Consider the following 21,594-nt stretch of genomic DNA (forward strand, 5'->3'; position numbering starts at 1 on the left):
ATTATATTATATTTTCCTGCACCTGTATCCGCTGGGTGGCGGTACTGCGGTTCCACTCCGGTTTAACGCCCACCTCTACACTCACATGAGGAAGTGGGGAGCGACGTCACCGTATTTTTCTTAGACGCAGCAGCTGACGATGTAAACAAGAAAAGACAGTCGAGGGCAACGGGGATCAAACAGGCCGGTGTCACCGCAAATGATCGCCGATATCCGCTCCTAAGACGGCCGACATGGGGCTCCCCGTTACTATCAAAGTCAACTTCCGGGGGAACGTGAAGAGATTTCTGGCTCAGGATTTGGACAAACTGGAGTGGGAGTCTGTGGAAGCCTGGGTGAGCTACTGAGCTATGGAGCTACTGCTGCTGCTGTAGCTGCTGCTGCTGCTGCTGCTGAGCGTGTTGGCGCAGTTAGTGGAGGAGAAGGCCCAGACGTGGCCTAGACACGTAAACAATAGAGCAAGCTGAAGGACAGTCGATACTTTTACCGCTAATAATAATAATGATAATAAAAAATACAGATTGAAGTGTGAAATATTCAATCCGAGCTGCGCAGTTCAGAGTCACATAATAATAATAATAATAATGTAGATAGGGTGCAATAGAGAAATGATGAGCTCAGTTCGCTTCAGAGCTTTTTTTTTGTTCCTGTCGCTGCAGGAGGAGCCTGAGGACGGAGGAGGCTTCTCTCTCTCTCTCTCAACGTGCCATTATTGATGTTTTCATATAAAAAGCAAAACACGTGTGTGAGGAGGAATGGAGACAGTCCATTATAACATGATATGTTTTTAAATTCCAGATCAAAGCGTCTTTTGGGATTAATCACTTCCAAGTGAAATACTTTGACGAGGACAACGAGGAGGTAAAAGTGTGTGTTATGTGTGTGTGAACTGTCTGTTGTGTTTTGGCACTTAAAGCAGTTATAGGCTACTAATGGACTAATTCTGGTTTCATTCACTCTTTCAGATTTGCATAAACAGTCAAGGTGAGTTTTATTTTTCTGTGTTTTTCCTCTTCTTCATTACAGTAAATAATTAACTCAGGCACATGTTTTATTGATAGAAGGTCGTAACTGTGACGTAGGATCATGTAACCTTCAAATCACATATTTCCAACTATTGTCTAAGGAAATCAGGAAATTTCACTAAGGATTCTGGGAGATTGGGAAGTTTTTTTTTCCCACTACCGTTTATTTTGAAGACTAAACAACTAATCAATCAAACGATTCATCATTGAAGTATTTTTTTTTTTACAGCAGAAATGCAAAATGTGACTTCGTCCAAGCTTATCCAAAACAAGATTTTACCTTTTTTTTTTTTTTTTTTTACTGTGTCATTTTATTTTAAATACCTTTTGGGTTTTTAGTCACTTGATTCGGGTTTTTAGTCACTTGATTCACCAAATACACTCTTATGTATTTGAAATTAATAAAAATGTGAATGGAAATAGTAATAATCACCATTTGCAGCCCTAATTTGATCATTTCTTTGTGTATGAGCTACGCTAGAAATACAAATATTTAATAAGATTATATTTATTAATAGTATATAACAATGTTTATTATCCAAAAACAACTAATCATTGATTTCTTTTGTTTCAGATGAATATGAAGAAGCCATCAAGGTACTTAATGCTGCGCTGGATTTAATAAAACAAACACATGACGACATTAGACTCAGTGGAGATCCAGATCCAGATAGGAGAGAAAACACCACATGAGTGTCGGTTTTCATGACTAAACATGACGTCATGCAGGTTGAACTCTGACTCAGAAACATGACAAATATGCACTTGTTCCGGTGCAGCAGCATTCACATGGAGACAATGACAGAGGAAGGCAAACATCAAGGATAAATAAATGATAAATCTGACAAACATAACGACGCTGTGGTGGTGATGATGCATGAAGCCCACATTCCTCCCTGTGTGTGTCACATGTGTAATTTGCATTGTGCTCATTCATTCATTGTCACATCACGCTCCTGTGTTTTCCCTTCAGAGTGCAGAGAAGCAGGGGAACCAGTTGCACATGAACGTGTACAAGATGAAGGGCCAGGCGTGCGGCGGCGGCGGCCCGCTGAAGACGGAGGTGAAGGAGCTGAAGGGCGACCTGCGGCCCGCGCCCCCCTACCCCTCCCGGGTCAAGACCGTGGACAAGGGCACGCAGGTCACACCGGAGAGAGAGGCCGTAAGGATGCAGGGTCTCATATTTAGAGACCACTTTCACAAATGTTTCTTTTTTTTTTAAAGGGATAGTTCAACATTTTGGCAAATTGGCCCATTGCCATAACTGCCATATAGTCATAGCTGTAGGGTCGTTACCTTTATTTGTCGGCGCAAGCTACTTTTAGAACGGCGGAGCAGAGCCGTGAGCTGCTCAGAGCTACACTACGGAGGCTAATGGGAATTCTTGGTTTCCCTCATCAAACTCATCAAATACACAATCCAACAACTGCAAAACGCTCTGGTGGACAAGTTGTGAGCTGCACATTCACCACACTATGAGATAATAACAGAACGTAACCAGACAGAGTTGTTTTAGAGGGAAATACAGAGACTGCTTGCTGAAAAACTGCCCCTGAAGGCAACGCGCATCAGCGGTTTTGCACGAATTTACCTCTAAAACAACTCTGTCTGGGAATGTTCTGTTATTATAACGAACCTACTGCTATGACTATAGTGATTATGGCAATGGGCCAATTCGCCAAAATGTTGAACTATCCCTTTAACATTTATTTTTGATTTTCAATTTAAACAAACATACAGTACATTTCATAAAAAGCTCAGCCACGATCCATCAGTCTGCATAGATTTTGAAAAAAAAAAGAAAAAACATATATAGGATAGTGTCATTTCAATGAAATAAAATAATAAAATAAAGTACACAGCGATAGAGAATACACAGTTATGCCTCAGTTCATCCCTCTCAAGGTATTTAAGGACAGGACTCCAAATTATGTTAAACATTTGTGTTTTTCACAAATGTTTCTTAAAAAGCATCTCTACATGTTATTCCAATTTTTTTTTTTTTAAATACCAACACAAACACAACTCATTCTACTTAATGAGACACAAGATTATAAAACAAATCCTGGTATTAAACATTGACATTAATCCAACCAAAATTGATTTATAAACTCTTCCTAAGTAAAAATATTTGTGTTGTGTTCTTTAGAAATGAATATGAAGATGTTTTCTCTGCATTATTCAAGGTCTGAAAAGACTTAATATGTTTTTTTATTTCGACTAGTCGTCATTTTCTGCCAATAAATGCTCTGAATGACAATATTTTTATTTCAGTTTTGGGAGAAATGTTATCAGTAGTTTATAACACAAAGCTGTTCATTTTACTCAAACACAAACCTATAAAAAGTAAAGCCGCGGCTGTATATCGTCTTCATGTTGGTTTAAAAGAAGCTTCAACATGTTCTCTAATGAAAGTCTCATGTTTGTTATTGTTACAGGTCGCAGTGAAAGACACCAAGGGCAACAAACCAGAGGACGAGCCTCCTCCCATGTGGTTCAGAGCCTACATGGAGAAGGTAAAGGTGCATTTCACTTTTTTTTAAACATTTTTTAATTTATTTAACATAAAACTGAATCCGACTCTGAATCCAACTCCTCTTCTTTCTTCACAGTTTAAGGACGAGGTGGTGAAGGAGGTGGTGGAGAGGATGTGCAGCGACTTCTCTGGCCAGTGCTGCACCCACAAATCCCCCGACGGGCCGCCAGAGACCGCGGGCGCCGTCGGCGGCCCGATAGGACTGATAGGACCGATAGGACCGATCGGCCCGATCGGCCCCAGGCCCGGCCCCTCCACCTCCAACGGCTCCCTGGGCTACACCCCCAACTGCAGCAGCTGCAACAAACTCACCTCGGAGGGGGCCTACAAGTGCAGGTATTGATCTTTTAGACCTTTATACGTTTGTTTTGGGTCCGTTGCGTGTTCTTTAAGCTTCCTCTTGTATTTTTTAGGTTTTTAATGCATAAAAGTTCCACATAAATTTGTTTATTGCATCAAGGCTTTTTGACTTTTTTCAGAAACCTCTATTAAAGAGGAACTATGCAGGATTTGTAGCCTAACTATGCTACATTTTTACTTTAATTAAACAGCTTTGGAGTAGAGCTGCAACAATTAATCGATTAATCGAACAATATTCGATTATTAAATTAATCGTCAACTATTTTGATAATCGAATATTCATTTTGAGTAGTTTTTTAAGAAAGAAAAAGTTAAAAATGTCTTATTTCAGCTTCTTAAATGTGAATATTTCTGGTTTCCTTGTGCCTTTATGACAATAAACTGAGTATGTCTTTGGTTTGTGGACAAAACAAGACATTTGAGGACGTCGTCTTGTGGTCTGGAAAATACTGATTGACATTTTTCAACATTTTTTAACATTTAATTGACCAAACAACTAATTGATTAATCGTTTACATAATCGACAGATTAATCGATAATGAAAATAATAGTCGTAGTAATAATAATAGTCGCTTATTGCCTCTCTTGGCTGAAAATAAACATTGTAACATTGTATATGATATGTAAGGTTATGTACAGCTCTATATATTGATTTTTCGCTGTCTGCATTGTAAACAAATGCACATGGCCAGGAGGAGGGTTAGCAACACAGAGGAGAAGAGACCAGACTTGCATAATTCCTAAAATAAAACAAAAACTTTTCTTTCTTTTTTTTTTTTTTTACAAAATTCTAAAATGCTGTAGTAAAAATTATGACTTTATGAAAATTATTTGTGTTGTTATGGTACGTCAAAACTGAAATCATAAGTGCAAAACCAGCCTAGCAACCAAACAATGTAACCAAGAGATGAGAAACAAATGAGATGATAAATAATTGTTTTACAGCTGATTTAAGACGAGAGATGAAGAGAGCTAACACAAGACGAAGGTTAAGCAGCTGCATTTGTTGACTTTTCTTTCTCTTTGCCAGTGTGTGTCCGTCCTGCATCCTGTGTGAGATGTGCCGGCACAGCCACGACCCCAGCCACAACCTCGTGAGAACCAAGACGCCTCTCTCCATCCCCGAGCACGGGATGTCAGGAGAGTTAAGGTAAAACCCCCCGAGACCGACCGCCTGAACCTGACATCACTCTGCTGCCACTTGTGTGTTAGTATATGTAATAGAGGGAAAAAAACATGAGTAGCATTAGATGCAAAAGCAGGGCTGCAACATGCTTTAGCAGCTAGATTACAGTCAGTCAAGAATTATGAGTGTGTGTGTGATGTGTTTTGTTCTTGGAAAAGAAGCTTTTGATAGTCAACAAACAGGTGATCCTGATGACATTTCAAACCAGGTTCCCAAGGCGAGGAGACAGGACAGTGCGCAAGGCCGAGCGACAGCGCCTCAAAGCAGAAAGGAGGCAGCTCAGAGCCGAAGTGAAGGAAATCAAGAAGAAACTGAGACTGGAGAAGAGGGGGCTGCAGTGGAGTGGGCCCTCTACCTCAGGCAGAGCCAACCTGACAAACATGGCCTCCGCCTCCACCCAGGCCCCGGCCCCGCCCCCCCCCGCTGCCTCAGAAACAGCCTCAGGTCCGGCCCCGGCCCACGGTCCCGTCCCCGCCCCGGTCCCTGACCCCCAGGCCTCCAGTCCAGAGTAAGCGCCACCGCGGAAGGGCGTCCGACAGTGCTGGGTACCTCGAAACCCAGCATGGATGCAAAAAAAAAAAAGTCTTTTTTTCCAAGAAAAGAAAATCAAAAATATGCCATCTTTGTAATCTAGTCTGTATAAGTGTATCGCTGGCTGCTCTGGGGTGGTGGAAAAATGTTGGAACTACCTCAATGTGAAAACTGCTGCTGCTGCTTCATAGATTTTCTAAGAAAAAAAATGCTTTTGAGCTGCAAAAAAAAAAAAAAAAAAATCTGGGGTCCTGCTTTTTTGATTCGTAGAGAACAAAAGAGATGGGTGTTATAAGAAACAAACCAGGGCTATTTTCAACAATGCTCTGTACACTTGAAACTAGGGGTCCCGGGGCCTCGCACACGTCCTTGGTGCCCACTATGGCTGCCTTGTTTCTGGATGAAAATCTGCCTGACGGCACCCGTCTGGAGCCTGGTACCAAGTTCATCAAATACTGGAAGATGAGGAACTCGGGCACAATCAGCTGGACCTCAGAGACTAAGGTACCGCTCCCACCCACCGAGAGGACAGGCCCCACTACTCTCTCTCCCCCTCCCCACCTCGAGCCCCCACTCAGCTCATTGCTTCTTCCTCTTCTTCTTCTTCTTCTTATCCACTAACACCAGCTAAGATTTCTCACCCAGCCTAATACCACTAATGTATTTCTGTCTGAGAGGTTTATGATTTAAATTAAGTTGAATCTGTGTGATTTAAGTTCTTAAGTCTTTGTCACTGTTTGAATGTGTGTGTGCAGAGCCGGCCCATCGGGGGTGACCCGATTTAAGCTGTGGTGCGCAACTTCTGTCGACCCATAGGGAAATTCTGTGCAATTACAAAAATCCTTAATTGTTGTTGTTGCACATTTTCTGTTGCAGTTTATTTAAAACTAAACATTTTCTAAAAAAAGCAGATGATGTGTTTATAATAAATGCATTGTCTATTGCATAGGCCTAGTTGACTTTCAGTATCCCACTGAGTACTTTATCAATTTGAATATTAAGTGTAAATCAACCCCAGGCTGCACTTTTAGCTGAATTTGGTACCATTTCATGATTAAAGGGATAGTTCAACATTTTGGCAAATTGGCCCATTGCCATAATCCCTATAGTCATAGCAGTAGGTTCGTTGCCTTTATTTGTCAGTGCAAGCTTTTTTAGAACGGTGGAGAAGAGCCGTGAGCTGCTCAGAGCTACGCTACGGAGGCTCATGGGATTTCTTGGTTTCTCTCATCAAACTCATCAAATACACAATCCAACAACTCCAAAACGCTCTGGTGGACAAGTTGTGACCTGCACATTCACCACGCTATGAGATAATAATGGAGACAGAGTTGTTTTAGAGGCAAATTCAGAGACTGCTTACTGAAAAACTGCCCCGATGGGAACACACATCAGCTGTTTTGCATGAATTTACCTCTAAAACAACTCTGTCTCATAACGTTCTGTTATTATCTCATAGCGTGGTGAATGTGCAGGTCACAACTTGTCCACCAGAGCGTTTTGGAGTTGTTGGATTATGAGTTTGATGAGGGAAGAAAGAAATCCCATTAGCCTCCGTAGCGTAGCTCTGAGCAGCTCGCCGCTCTGCTCCGCCGTTCTAAAAATAGCTTGCACTGACAATTAAAGGTAACAAACCTACTGCTATGACTATAGGGATTATGGCAATGGGCCAATTTGGGCCAAAATGTTGAACTATCCCTTTAAAAACCATAGCTGGGTAAAAACATGCCAGGCTAGGATGATTCGTAATGACAGATTAGGAAGAATAAAACGAGTTTGTAGGTTAGTAAATAATCCATAATCAGTATTATTGGGTCGGCCCTGTGTGTGTATGTGTGTGTGAGAGTGTGTGTGTGTGTGACCTCGGTTGCATGCTGTCGTCTTTGTGCCTTTTTCGCATGTGTATTTCTATTTTTGTGTTTTGTGTATGTGTGTGCGTGCACCCAGCTAGTGTTCATGTGGGGGAACCTCGGCCTGGCCTCCGAGAAGAAGCGGGAGGTGCCGGTGCCGCTGCTGCTGCCGGGACAAGTGGGAGTGGTCAGTGTGGCCTTTGTGGCCCCCGTGATGGAGGGGACGTACACCTCCCACTGGCGCCTGGCGCACTGCGGGTGTCAGTTCGGCCCGCGCGTGTGGTGCAGCATCGTGGTCGACCCCGGCAGCGACGGCAACCACCACCGCAACGCGCCGCTCGGACATCAGAGCAAAAGACTGGCAAGTCTGCTAGCTAGATCAGTGACACGCAGGCACAAAGCCCCCAAGTGTCCGCATGCACACACACACACACACACACACACACATACACACACACACAGCAGATTGTTATGGGATGTGGCATTTTAGGTGTTTCTGCAGGTGAAGCTTTTATTCGTATCTAAATTCGCAAAAATGATTCACCAGCTATTTTGTGTAAAATAAACAAAACAATTTAAAGGGACAACGAGGAGTTTCTCCATCGGCAGAATGAAAAATTCCGCGACAATAAAAAAAGTCTCACGTTAATGTGGATGAATCTCCGCTACCCACACTTGTTAATGGGCCCATTTTCGATAAATATATCGTTTTGTCTCTATCGTTATTTTGTTATTATTAGTGGTGGTGGAAATGCTGGTCGAGCCGACCAGCGTTTCTTTACTTTTGGTTTCGCGGCGAGTCATGAGAATAACGCCGCCGAATCTCCGTTTATGGTCGGAACTACGACGGTATGTGATCGTCTTCCAACCTCCGACTTTAATTCTTGATGAATGAAAACATGAGTCTGTCTTGCCCCGGTCAAAGAAATTCACGGTGCGCGGAAGCTCATAAATGTAGTGTGAAAACGCTTCGCTTTTCCAAAACTCCTCGTTGTCCCTTTAAACATCAGAATAATTTTTCAAAATGAAAGTCTAAATGGTTTTCAAAATGTGAGCTTTTTAAAATTTCACATTGTTTTAACCAGGGACAAGCGATTTAAAGGTCCATTGTGTAAAATCTAGCGTTCAGATTCTTGATTGCACTGCTCATTTGCGCTCATTCCTCCCGTCGGCAAAGTGACGGTGGCCTCCGAGGACAAACAAACTTGTGCGTTGATGATCCATTCGCAAACTTTCAGGTTTATAACTCAAAAACTTCTCACTACCGATTAACTACTAACTCACTCTCTCTCGTTTCCTCCTCCTCCTTCTTTGTTTGTTTTATTTATTGGCATGAAACGTGCTCTCTGGCTGACTGGCTGCCGTACAAACATGGCGCCGCAAGGTGGCGACACTCTCTAAAGCAAGACCCTTGATATAAAAGAATAATTATGCGGCTACGAAAACCAAACAAATTTTATTTAATAGCGATTATACACTTATACAAATATATTCAGATTTTGCCAATAAACCTTGCCAAATATTACACACTGGACCTTTAAAGACGTCAAAGAACACGCTTCTACGGTGGCCCTGAGGGGTCAACACACCGCAGCTTCAGAAAAAAAAACATGCAAAGACACAAATGTGCGACAAAGTCAGAAAAAAACGTCATCACTTTGACAACAAACTCACAACAGAAGTTGTTTCTGGGGACTCAATAAAGTGACGGACCCCAGCTAAAGGCTAATGCTAAGCTAACAGTACATCTGATCAATAACATGTGAATCATGTGATATTGACGTTTTAATAAACTAAACAAACTCAGTTTATTGTCAAACCCCACTAACAGGAAGTCGTCTGCAAAACTTTAAGCATCCCAGTCTGGTCCGTCACTTTATTGTGTCCCCAGAAACAAAACACTTCCTATTGCGTTTCTGCAGCTCATGTGTCGTCAAACTGATTGAGTCGTTTTTTGAATTTGTAGCAGGTTTGTGTCTTTAAATGTGTTTTCTCAAGCAACCTTTCACACGTGTCGCTGTGTCGGGGTTTGATCCTGAATTGAACCAGAATCTGTAAAAGTAAAAGTGAAAGAACAAGAATAGTGGAGATTTTTAAAACACTGAAATATTAACAACAGTAGCCTATAATAACTGAACGTGGGAGCGCTCATCTTCATCATGACTGAGGAGATAATAAATATAACGAGGCTGTTCTGGTCTGTGCTTCAGAAGGAGGAGGTGAGGTCGGTGGAGAAGGAGGCGGAGGTGAGGTCCGTCGACCTCGACCATGAAGACTACTACTTCCCCTCAGTCGACCTGCTGACTGCACAGGTGCAAACACACACAACTTTGTCAATCATCAACAAAAACAGTTTCAAAATGATCCAAACAAGTAGAAAAAGGTTGAACATGTTGTAAAACTACAGAGTTTTAGTTTCTCTCTGCATCTTCTCTCTCACAGGATCTACTGTCATTTGAGTTGCTGGATATCAACATAGTGCAGGAGCTGGAGAAGGTTCCTAACAACACGCCTGTCGGTGAGTGTAAACCATGAAGCTGTCGACTCTAAAAACAAAATGTAAAACATTTAAAGGGATAGTTCAACATTTTGGCAAAAATCCCTATAGCCATAGCAGTAGGTTCATCACCTTTAATTATCGGTGCATGTTGTTTTGAGATCTGCGGGGCAGAGACGTGAGCTGCTCAGTGAACACAATGGAGGTGAACGGTACAGGTCCCCTGTCCTTCATCAAACTCATCAAATACACAATCCAACAACTCCACAACGCTCTGGTGGACAAGTTGTGACCTGCACATTCACCATGCTATGAGATAATCATGTATAATTATGTAACATTACGACACATGAAGCAAATACCGGCTGCATTTGCCTCTAAAACAACTCTGTCTCATAATGTTACATGATTATTTCATGGCGGGGCGAATGTGCAGGTCACAATTTCTCCACCAGAGCGTTTTGGAGTTGTTGGATTGTGTATTTGACCTCTATTGTGTTCACTGAGCAGCTCACGTCTCTGCCCCGCTGATCTCAAAACAACATGCACCGATAATTAAAGGTGATGAACCTACTATAGGGATTATGGCGATATGAAATGTTGAACTATTCCTTTAAACAACCAGTAAAATAACGGTGTTTGTGTTTGCCGTTGTAGATTTAACTCCGTGTATATCCCCTCTGCCCCACGATGCACCAGTGCTGGAGAAGGACACAGAGGTCACAGGGGTCAGGAAACTTTTCGGTGAGTCCGAGCAGAGGATGTGACGTGTGTTCGTGTTTCTGTCAGTGTGTGTGTGTGTGTGTTTGACACCTTGAGTTTGTTGTTTGTGTGTGTGTGTGTGTGTGTGTGTGTGTGTGTGTGTGTGTGTGTGTGTGTGTATCAGGAGTGAAGCTGAGGCAGCAGAAGGAGCCGGTGGAGCCCGTGGCCCAGGAGGAGGAGCGGGAGGAGGAGATCAGCGGGGCCCAGTTCCTCTGTGAGACGGTGATCCGCTCGCTGACGCTGGAGGAAGCTCCCGACCACAGACCCCCCCGCCGGCCCCCCCACACCAGCCCCAGACCACCGGGTGAGGAGGAACAACACAACTGCTTCCAGAGCAGCGTTATTATAATTAAGAGAGACTAAGAGAAAATAATTTACTATGCAGAAATAAAAATAAAAATGTTTTTTCCAAACACAAGAACTAAATAAAAACTGAATGTCAGACAACATCAGCTTAGTTTTAGTTTTATTAGAGATGACTAAAGTTGCAGGAAGAAAATGCCACAGCTCAATATGGGACGACTTGGAGTATGGTCCACAGGTAGATAAGAGTGAATGAGGACTGATGGAAATATTTATGGGATGCAACTAAAAAGGAAAAATCCCACACATTTGGAAGTTCATCTTCAGAGGTCTGACAGAGGCTTTCTCCTAAAACCTGAAAAACTAAAACTAAGACTGAATAAAAACTAGTCAATTCCTCAAAAATAAAAACTAAACTAAAACTGTTTAATCACTTGTTGAACTAACTAAAACTAAACTGAAATAAAAAAGCAAACTGAAAAACAAAATAAAGATAAAAACGAATGAAAATTTTAAAACTATAACAACCTTGGTCTGGAGCAGTGATGGGAACAACGGCGTTACAAAATACGATGTTACTACTTTAATGGTGCACTATTTTTTTTTTGTAATGAGTAATCAGAAGAGTTACTGTCTCCCCTGTTATAACGCTGTTACCATTAACTGACAATAAAATGCGCCCAGAAGTCCTGTCACAAAGTAATACACCTGTTAAAGTGTCTGTTATATAGGCTGCACTTTATTTTTAAGTCCATCAACTAGTTGAAAAAAAGCCGTTTATCTGGAAACGAGAGGTTAGGGGGGCGAGTCCAAGTAATTTGACATATTTGAGCATTTTATAAAAACACAATTGTTACTTTTCCTTGTAATTAGTTACTTTTATGGTGTAGTAATTCAGTTACTAACTCAGTTTCCTTTTTGGGGGGGAAGTACCTAGAAACTATAACTTTTTTCTCTCTGTAACGTTTCAGTCGTTTCTCGGGGTCCGAGCTTCGGCTCAGATCGAGCAGCGGAGGCCGAGAAGACGGAGCGAAGCGGCGAGGAGATCTGCGCCGTCAGACTAGAGAGTTCAGCTCCGCCTCCCGTTGCCGGTCTGAACCAGATCAGCCCAGAGGAGGAGGAGGAGGAGGAGGAGGAGGAGGAAGAGGAAGAGGAGGAGGAGGAAGAAGAAGAGGAGGAGGAAGAAGAGGAGGCCGGGCCAGGTGAGAGAGGGAGGAAACCAGTCGAGAGATCGCTGATAGACTAAATCTCGTTGTACAATGACAATAAAGTTACTTTCTCTTAACTCTTAACTCGCTCGTTTGTGTTTCCAGCTCCGCTCCAGGAGCCGGCGAATGAAAACCTGCGCGTCTCTTCACCTCACGACAACACGGACGAAGAAGTCGTGGTTCTGGACGACGTGCAGAACCTGAAGGAGGAGAAAGAGGAAGGTGGAGGAAGAGGAGACGACTGGGACGAGGTGAGAATGAAAAGTGTTTTCTGTGTTTATGTGTGGCTCGATATTAGCATAAAAATGTAATATCTGTCCATATCGTTATCGGTTTTTCTGCCGATAATGAAAACCCGATTCCATTATGCTTGGATTTCGTAGTGAATTAAGTAGCGGCGGACTGTCGCTACTTAAAGGAGACATATTCTGCCCCCTTTCCAAAAATTCAAACAGTTCCCAGGTGTCTTAAAGACATGTCTGTGACATGCTTCGGTCTAAATCCCCCAAGGATCAAACATCACAGCTCTTTTCATCCTCTCAAAACAGCCCTGTTCAGAACGGCTGGTTTCAGTGCCTGTCCCTTTAAATGCAAATGAGCCACTGCTTGCCCCGCCCCTTCTACTGGTACCAGGTAGGGGTGGTATTATGCAAATTCGAAACCTAGTTACATCATTGGATGACAACTGAGGGAACAGCTTGTAAAACCACATGGATTTCAACCTCAGGAGCCTGAAAATTACAACTTTTTCTGTTAATTCTCACATTTTATATATGTTAAAGAGCCTTCAAAAAGTGCTATTTCTATAATATGTCCCCTTTAAGACTGAAATCCAGACTGGACGCTCAGAGCTTTAATCTCCATCTCCTCCTCCTGTGTCTCCAGGTCAGCAGCCAGACCTCCTCCGTCTCCTCCTGTGACGACTACATCATCGTGCTGCCGGACTGCTTCGACACCAGCCGTCCTCTGGGAGAGTCCATGTACAGCTCGGCCATGTCCCAGCCCGACGACACCTCCTCTACCGCCGCTGCTGCTGTGACCTCCACCCACCCAGACTCCCACCAGGAGGAGGAGGAGGAGGAGGAGGAGGAGGACGATGAAGACGACTCCTCCTCTGAGCCGCTCAGAGAGAGACAGGAGAGGAGCGAGGAGGCGCTAGACGCTGCCGCTGCTGCTGCTGAGGACGACGACTGCTCCTCCTCGTCCCCGGTGGACGCCTGGCTCCCTGCTGCTCCTGCTGCTCCTCCTGCTGCTCCTCCTGCTCCTGCTCCTCCTGCTCCTCCTGCTCCTGCTGCTGCTCCTCCTGCTCCTCCTCACATCCACAGCAGTGTGAACCAGATGCTGTGCGCCTCCCAGACTCTGGACGCCGTGACGCTCACCCCCGAGGTGGTGCCACCGCCGACCCTCCCCGAGCCACTGCTGCTGTCGCCCCCCGCCCTCTACTCCCCCAGGTCGGACACAAGACAAACATCTACACTGTACATATGTTGTGTTTTTGTAATCTCTGTTTCTTGCTCGTTGTGTTTTTGCTCCAAGTCTTTTTATTAATTAAGAGAGAATGTATAAAGTACATAAATGTAGAAGCACAGGTGAAAAGAAATGATACAAACATTGATTTATCCTGCATACAACCACTTACAGATATCACATGCATCGCTTACATATTAAAATAAAATTAAAACAAAACAAATAAATTAAATTGTAATAGTGCATAATGGATTTCCATGTAGCAGAAAACTTTTGAGCACATGCTCTTGTAGAATAGTAAACATGGATGCAAACAGCGCGCCGAAAAGCGAAACTCGCTTTTTTCATGACCAATTAGGTGACTTGTGTGAATCGTTCAGATCCGAAGAGTTTTTGTTTTTGAGGGGAGGGGGGGGGGGTCTCAGCGTCTCAGCTCGGGTCAGTAAAATGTTTTTCTAACAGGCTGAGACAGTGACAATCACGTGAAACTGAGGCGAACTCATTCATGGTTGCCTCTGATTATACTGATAACAGCCGACCTCCAATGTTGACGCGCGACGTGCGCGCTCATTATAGCGGCGCGTATCCGCGTGCAGTCGGTGCGACGGCGACGCCGTTTTTTCCCCCCGTGCACCGTGGAGCTGTGCGCTGTGGACATGCACGGTTCCCTACGTTGCTGTGTCAGGCAGGTGTTTCCACGGAGCTCTGCCCCGTTTCAGAGGTGAAGGAAGCTCTGAGTGGAGAGACGTCGCCTCCGCGATGTAGAATGTGTTCAATTAAAGTGAAACTAACACATTATATAGGCCTATATGTCCATTACACACTGAATAAAACATCCCATGTCTTTATTTATTCAGTTTATTTTAATAGTAATAATTATGACTAACATTCAGTGAAGACCTAAAAATCTAAAAAAAAAATTTAAGCATTTTTAATATAGAAATGTTGGCCTTCTGAAAACTATGTCCATCTATATGCACTACTTGGTTGGGGTTGAACTACTGGAAATTGTAATGTACTTATTTGTTAATGGTGAGCCATTTCTCCCCCCACCCCCCCGGGAAATTCCTCTCTTTTTTGGTCCTGACCCGTTTGCATCCCTGAGTAAATGTTCTCTAAACCAAACGGTGTAGATCCACATCTTAAAGGTTGGGGGGAGTATTAGTCGGCTCGCTATGAGAGATGCAGAAGCTACCATGTTTTTTGTTTTGTTTTGTTTTAAATAAAACTCTGAGTCTTTTCTGCAGCTTTTAAATCTAATTGAGGCTGTTTCCTGTGTTTCAGGTCTGAGGCGCTGTACCTGGCCGAGGACCCCAGTCCTCCGGCCTGTGACCCCTACGAGCCGCATCAACCCCGGGTCCACCTGAACGGTGAGGTCACTGTTAGGAATCACATTGGTTGATTTGATTTGATCTTTATTTAGGGACATGTGCAGTTACATTATTCATTTAAAAAAGGAAACAGACCAGATTTAGCGCAGCTGATTCCCGTCTGTAAAACATAAAATACACACAATGTTTTGTACATTCCCACACTCATCACATAACATACACCACCCATATATATGTATCTTAAAAACTACTAATTACATGTGCAAAAAGCATTAAAATTGCATTGAAGAATAGTATAGGAATTAAAATGTGTATAATATGACAAACTAAACAAAGTGCCTGTGTAATATGCATAATGCATCTAAACTTCAATCCAATCCATTTTATTTATAAAGCACAATTTTGAATAAACACAAAGGTTTCCAAAGTGCTGTACAGTAAAATAAAAACCATAAAACATACTAAAAATGCAAAATACTAAAGATAAAAGACAAAATAAAACATAATAAAGAATCACAGAAGTAGAGAATCACATTAGTTCAGGTTCAGGTGACTTTGTTGTCCCTGTGGGTAAACTTGTTCTGCAGTAAGAAACGTGTAAAGCCTCAGATGGAAAACAGAAGACAGCAAAAATAAAACAGTTAAAACAATTTAAATAAAAAAATATTTTTACTGTCAACACACAAAGCGGAGCACGTCGCAAAACTTCATCAGTGAAGTGTTGATCAGAGTGAGGAAACACATTTCACTCTTTTGTTTTTGAGACAGGAAGTCAGGAAGTGCCAGGCTCTCAGGAATCGTTGCTTCAGCACAGGCCTCTAATATGATGTGTGTGTGTGTGTGTGTGTGTGTGTGTGTGTGTGTGTGTGTGTGTGTGTGTGTGTGTTCATGTTCGTGTGTGTGTGTGTTGTCGTTTCCCGGTCTGTTCTGCAGTGTCATCTGGTCTGTCCAGATCAGCAGGCTCAGCATCCAGTGCCTTTGAGACGTACAACCCCAGACCGAGCACCGCGCTGCAGCCAAGGTGAAACACGACGGACAGTTAAAACCACACACACACACATATGATCATACTGTGTGTCTGTTATGACTGTCTGTGCCTTCGTGTGACAGTGTGACAACGCACTGGAACACAGTGTACCCTGTAAATGTGTTACACAACCACATACGTAACCACATCCCTGTCTGTGTCTGTCTGTGCTGCAGGGGCCAGGGAGGCATCACCGAGGGTCTGGTCAAAGGAGCTCTGTCTGTGGCGGCGTCCGCCTACAAGGCTCTGTTCACCGGACCAAACTGCTCCATACAGGTCCGTCACCGTCGCACAACAACATCATGAACATCTACACATTTAATCTACAGGCAACATGCATAGGAAAAGAAAACAAACATCTCCACTGCAAAATAAGGGTTGTACTTCCTCATATTTCCTGTTTATCAGCATCTTAACAGAACTGAATTTGCACCTTTTTGCAAAAATGCATCAACATTTTGGCTTTAAACGGTGTTTTTTCTAAAAACAAGGAAAGTGAGAGATGGTTCCTGTGGAGACAAACCCACAAACTCTGACCAAACTCTTCACTTCCCCTCCGCTCTCATCGTGCATTTGCACTCACTAACCTCGTTAACAGCTCAAGCTAAAATAGGTTTAGGTTTTGCATTCATTTCATTTTATTTCATTTGTTTGTTTATTTTTTATTCAGGGATGTCCAATATTGGAAATTTGCGATTTCCACTAATAAGTGATACCGATATGCAGGCTTTTTGCAGTGGTTCATTTGCATTTAAAGGGACAGGCACTGAAACCGGCCGTTCTGAACAGGGCTGTTCTGAGAGGATGAAAAGAGCTGTGATGTTTGATCCTTGGGGGATTTTGACCAAACCATGTCACAGACATGTCTTAAAGACACCTGGGAACTATTAGAATTTGTGGATAAGGGGGCAGAACATGTCTCCTTTAAGTAGCGACAGTACTTAATTCACTATGAAATCCAAGCATAGTGGTATTGGGTTTTCATTATCGGCAGAAAAACAGATAACGATATGGACAGATTTTACATTTTTATGCTAATATCGAGCCAATATTATCGGACATCCCTATTTGTAATGGGACTCTGCATGTTTATGAACATACAAAGAACTTGTTGTAAATATGTCAGATTTCGCTATGGAGCTAATTTCCATCTGTAGTTTCATGGTCCACAAATACAGTCATGATAATCAAACATCAATTACAATACAAATACATCACATCACACAATGGTTCCATCAGTAGAGCAAAATAAAAAGTGGTGAAATAAAGTGCATTTATCAGATAGTTTATGTTGTAAAGTGCTATTAGAGATTCACAAAAGAGAAAAGTAGTGAATTCTTAAGTGCATTGTCAGGAAGTATCCGTCATAAAGTGGCCTTAATGTTCACAGACCTGGTTTTTAGCTGTTTCTAAATACTCAACGTGTCCAGTTCAGGCATCAGACGCATCATACCTTACTCTCTCCTCCTCTCCTCCTCTCCTCTTCTCCTCCTCCCTCTCTCTCTCTCTCCCTCCAGAGAGGCATCGACCCGGCGGCCCGGCAGGACCCCTCCATGATGGCCATGCTGCTGGAGATGGGCTTCAGAGACCAGCGGCTCAACCAGCAGCTGCTGAGGAAGCACGGCTACAGCCTGCTGCACACCGTCAACGAGCTGGTGCAGATGGCCGAGGACCGGCAGAGGGAGGGGGGCGACGCGCCGCGCTGAGGGGGGAGGAGGAGGAGGAGGAGGAAGGAGGAGGAAGGAGGAGGAAGGAGGAAGGAGGAGGAAGGCTGTGAGGAAAACTGCTGTCATGATTTGACTTAAAAAAGAAAAAAAAACAACCTAAATGTAAAGAGAAGATCTAGATTCTGTTCTCACTCTTTCTAGAGTTTATTTTTGAGTTTATGTCCGGAAGAGACAAAGAAAAGTTATTTATGATTCATGCAACTGGTGATTTCTCTAAAGGTGGATCCTTTTATTTGGACCAACAGGACAAAAATGTCTCAAATTATTATGATTATATATAAATATACATATACATATAAAAACATGGAACAAAAATGAAATAGGAGCATTTATTTCTTGACCGCTGTCCATTAGAATGAAGCGAACATTCATGAACGGCTTCTCCTGCCTTTGCCTTTAATTTAGCTTCAACATTTATATATATATACAAACACACACACACACACACACATAATATATATCTATATATATATGTGACACACCTGTAAATGGTTCTGATAGCGGTTCAACCTTCGCCATGCCTTGTTTATACCTGAGGCCGTAGAGCTTTACTGTGTCGGTCAGACCGAGCGTAGGTGAACGTGTGTGTTCGGCTCTTCTCCTTATCTTCTTCTTCATCATCGTCGTCGTGTTGGTGTGTAGCTGCTTCCTCTGCGCCGTGTGTGTGTGTGTGTGTGTGTGTGTGTCGGGTGCCGGTGGATGTGGATGTGGATGTGCAGTGGTGGGAACAAAACAAAACATACAAACACATAAATTTACGACCTTTTCTCTCTCTTCTCTCTCGATTCTCGTAGTGAAATCTGCCTAAACAATGCAATCTCTCTCTCTCTCTCTCTGTCTCTCTCTTTCTTTCTCTCTCTGTCTCTCTTTTTCTGTATATCAGAGTACTGTTATTTTAGACGTTGACATGTGGAATGTAATACGGAAGTCGCTCCGGGACGGATTTTCGGATTCGTTTCAAGACTTCCGAGATGTTTTCTACTTCTACTACTACTACTGCTTTTTAGGAGACACCTGCATGTGACAGGTAGAGGCTTTAGAGACGAGTCGTGTTCTTGTGTTTTAGCACAGTCACAGTGGAGTTACAATAAAACAAAACAAAATAAAACAAAAAAAAAATCAGCTTAGCGTCATCGTTGAACACCTTTGCCTGCATTTTTTTTTCTTCACTTTCGCGTGTCGTCATTCAACCGGGCGGCATTATTATTATTATTATTATTATCAGAGCAACAACGAGGAGGAGGGGGGAAACAGTCTGATAGAAGAATAAGAAGAATAAAGTCATAATATGATGAGAAATAAGTTGTAATTTAGAGAATAAAATCATAATTTTCAAAAAAAGAATATATTTAATTTAATTCTAAAAAATGAACAATGTAATGGGTGAAGTTGGTGAAGTAGAAAAAAGAAAAAGAAACACGAGAGACAAGAAAAAGTGAAAATCTGAAGAGAGAAAAGTACGACGGAGTATTAGGGCCACATTGAGAATAGAAACAAAACACAGACTTTGAAATAAAGTTATACATTTACGAGAATAAAGTCGTAAATTTCCTACGAGAAAAAAGTCGTAACATTACGAGAATAAAGTCGTAAATTTACGACTTTATTCTCGAAGTTTGTGATTTTTTTTATTTGTCAATGTGGCCCTAATACTCCGTCATAGAAAAGAAATCACAATATAAGAGTAAAATTATTTTTGATCATATATTCATAATTATATAAGAATAAATAATATCTAATTATATTTTTGGTGTAATTTTAGGTTATATGTTATTGGACAAACAGCATTTGTCCTTCCACCTGTTGTATTCTTTATATTTCTAAAAAAAAAAAAGTGGGGTTTTTTTCTCAAATATTTACATTTTTCCCTCATAAAATCAACCTCCTTCTTGAATCTCTTAACTTGAAATATCGTCACTTATTTCTTGTAAATCTGCGTCTTTACTCTGGTGATATTGTGACTTTATTCTTGACCTTCCAGACATATTTATTTCCCCGTCCGTTCGTGCGTGTGACTCTGACTCTTCCTGAAACCGAAACCCTGACGCGTCTCCAACCTACAACACATTCCTTCATCTCTTAGTGGAACCAAGTCGTTTTTCTCTCTCGTTAAACTGCCTTCGTTAAAAAAAAAAGGAGTTTTTAGTTTACTGAAATATACTTATGTTGATTTGACACTTGTATCTGTAGTGTGTTTGAGTGTGTGTGTGTGTAGATTTAAGTTAATGTTAGGCTGAATTGTTTGTATGTGTGTGTGTGTGTGTGTGTGTGTGTGTGTGTGTGTGTGGTTGAGGACTCTTGAACCATGTTTTCTTCTGTTGGTGAGTTTCCATGACAGATTCACTCTGAATATCTACTATCTACTCTGCTTGTCAAACGATTCTTCTGCCACAGAGTGTAAACATTAAAAACCTTCTACTGTCGATCCGCCAATAAACGATTTGCACATCTGCCTCCTCCTCTCTGCCCCCTCTGTTCATCACAACTACATACAGTATAGCCCATAATATATATAATATGTGGGTCAGCAGAATATATATATGCACACGCTACATGTTTCACACACATACATGCAGGGTGTCATGTTCTGTGCTAACGACACAGTACAGAGGTTAATGTGAGCGCCACGTACTCAGACTGCCGTGTCAATTATTAGCATCTCTGACATAAGTGGCTGCAAGAAAACCATGCAATATAAGACATATAGTAATGTGTTTATAATAATAATAATAATGATCCGACATTCAGGAGTAAATTAACTGAAAATAGAGGAAGCTCAATATTCAGTTTTACTAGGCTACTTTATAATAACTACACTCTATTAAGCATTAGGTAAGCATTAATAGATATCTAACTTATCATACCATACATACATTTAGACTGTGTTCATAGGTATTTTATTATAGATGAGCTTATTAAATCAGAGTTAAATATCTATAAATGTAGAAAAAAAGCTTAATAAACATTGATTTCAGTTTTTAATTAAGCTGGTGAATGAATTTTGCAGGCCTCCACCAGCTGTAGATTTGCATGATGCATCCTTTGGTCGTGGAAAACATGTTAATCTGTTTCAGAAGGGTCAAATTAGTGGCATCAAGTAAATAAAACATCTAAGGAGATAACTGAGAGTAAAACTGGGTTAAGAACTGTCCAACACATTATTAAAAACTGAAAGGAGAGGGGGGAACCATCATCTTCAAGGAAGAAATGTGACCACAGAGTCCAGACCTGAACCCCAATGAGAATCTTTGAAAGATGAATGCAACTATGGATGGAAATAAATTGGAGAAGTTTATTGAAACGATGCCACAGCAAATGCATGCTGTAATATAATATAATACTTTTTTTTTGGACAGGCAGCGTATAATGTACATAATAATAAAATACATAATAATATACACTGGCATATTTACACAAACATAATATGTCTGAGGAAACTGTTAATTAGAGCTGTCAGAGGTCTTTCTATATGATCTAAGAGAGAAAGGATAAGTGCATTGACACTGTGACTTAGTTGAATGTATATATTTTTATAAAGATGACACACTGATGCAACAGAAGGTCACAGAGGAATCATATGTCGGATACAATATCGCCTCATTTCTGTCAGTCGTCGTCATATAGATTCTACAGAAACTACAAGCTCAAATTGATTCATATTGATATTGATTTTTTTAGATGCATTGAAGAAATGATATGAAATATTAATTAGTGAGCTTTTAGAGTTGCTGCTTTCATCAGAGCCTGCATGGCTAACTGTTTCCCCTCTGCAATATCACCTTAT

At 41.8% G+C, this 21,594-nt stretch overlaps 1 protein-coding gene across 1 annotated transcript; it reads left to right on the forward strand.

The window, feature by feature from the left end:
• Nucleotides 1-120: 120 nt before the first annotated feature.
• Nucleotides 121-17,814, forward strand: nbr1a (NBR1 autophagy cargo receptor a). The gene is made up of 22 exons (XM_083994575.1): nucleotides 121-335; nucleotides 799-861; nucleotides 966-984; nucleotides 1,600-1,622; nucleotides 1,999-2,187; nucleotides 3,464-3,541; nucleotides 3,638-3,897; nucleotides 4,952-5,071; nucleotides 5,316-5,615; nucleotides 5,983-6,142; nucleotides 7,586-7,849; nucleotides 9,699-9,800; nucleotides 9,931-10,006; nucleotides 10,643-10,729; nucleotides 10,872-11,051; nucleotides 12,022-12,252; nucleotides 12,364-12,509; nucleotides 13,144-13,709; nucleotides 15,010-15,095; nucleotides 15,990-16,077; nucleotides 16,260-16,359; nucleotides 17,601-17,814. Exons 1-22 carry the CDS (start codon nucleotides 234-236, stop codon nucleotides 17,787-17,789), a joined length of 3,429 nt encoding a protein of 1,142 aa, XP_083850701.1. The 5' UTR covers nucleotides 121-233; the 3' UTR covers nucleotides 17,790-17,814.
• The last annotated feature ends 3,780 nt before the right edge of the window (nucleotides 17,815-21,594 follow it).

This window comes from Trachurus trachurus (genome assembly GCF_905171665.1).
Source record: "Trachurus trachurus genome assembly, chromosome: 19".
Lineage (NCBI taxonomy): Eukaryota > Metazoa > Chordata > Actinopteri > Carangiformes > Carangidae > Trachurus > Trachurus trachurus.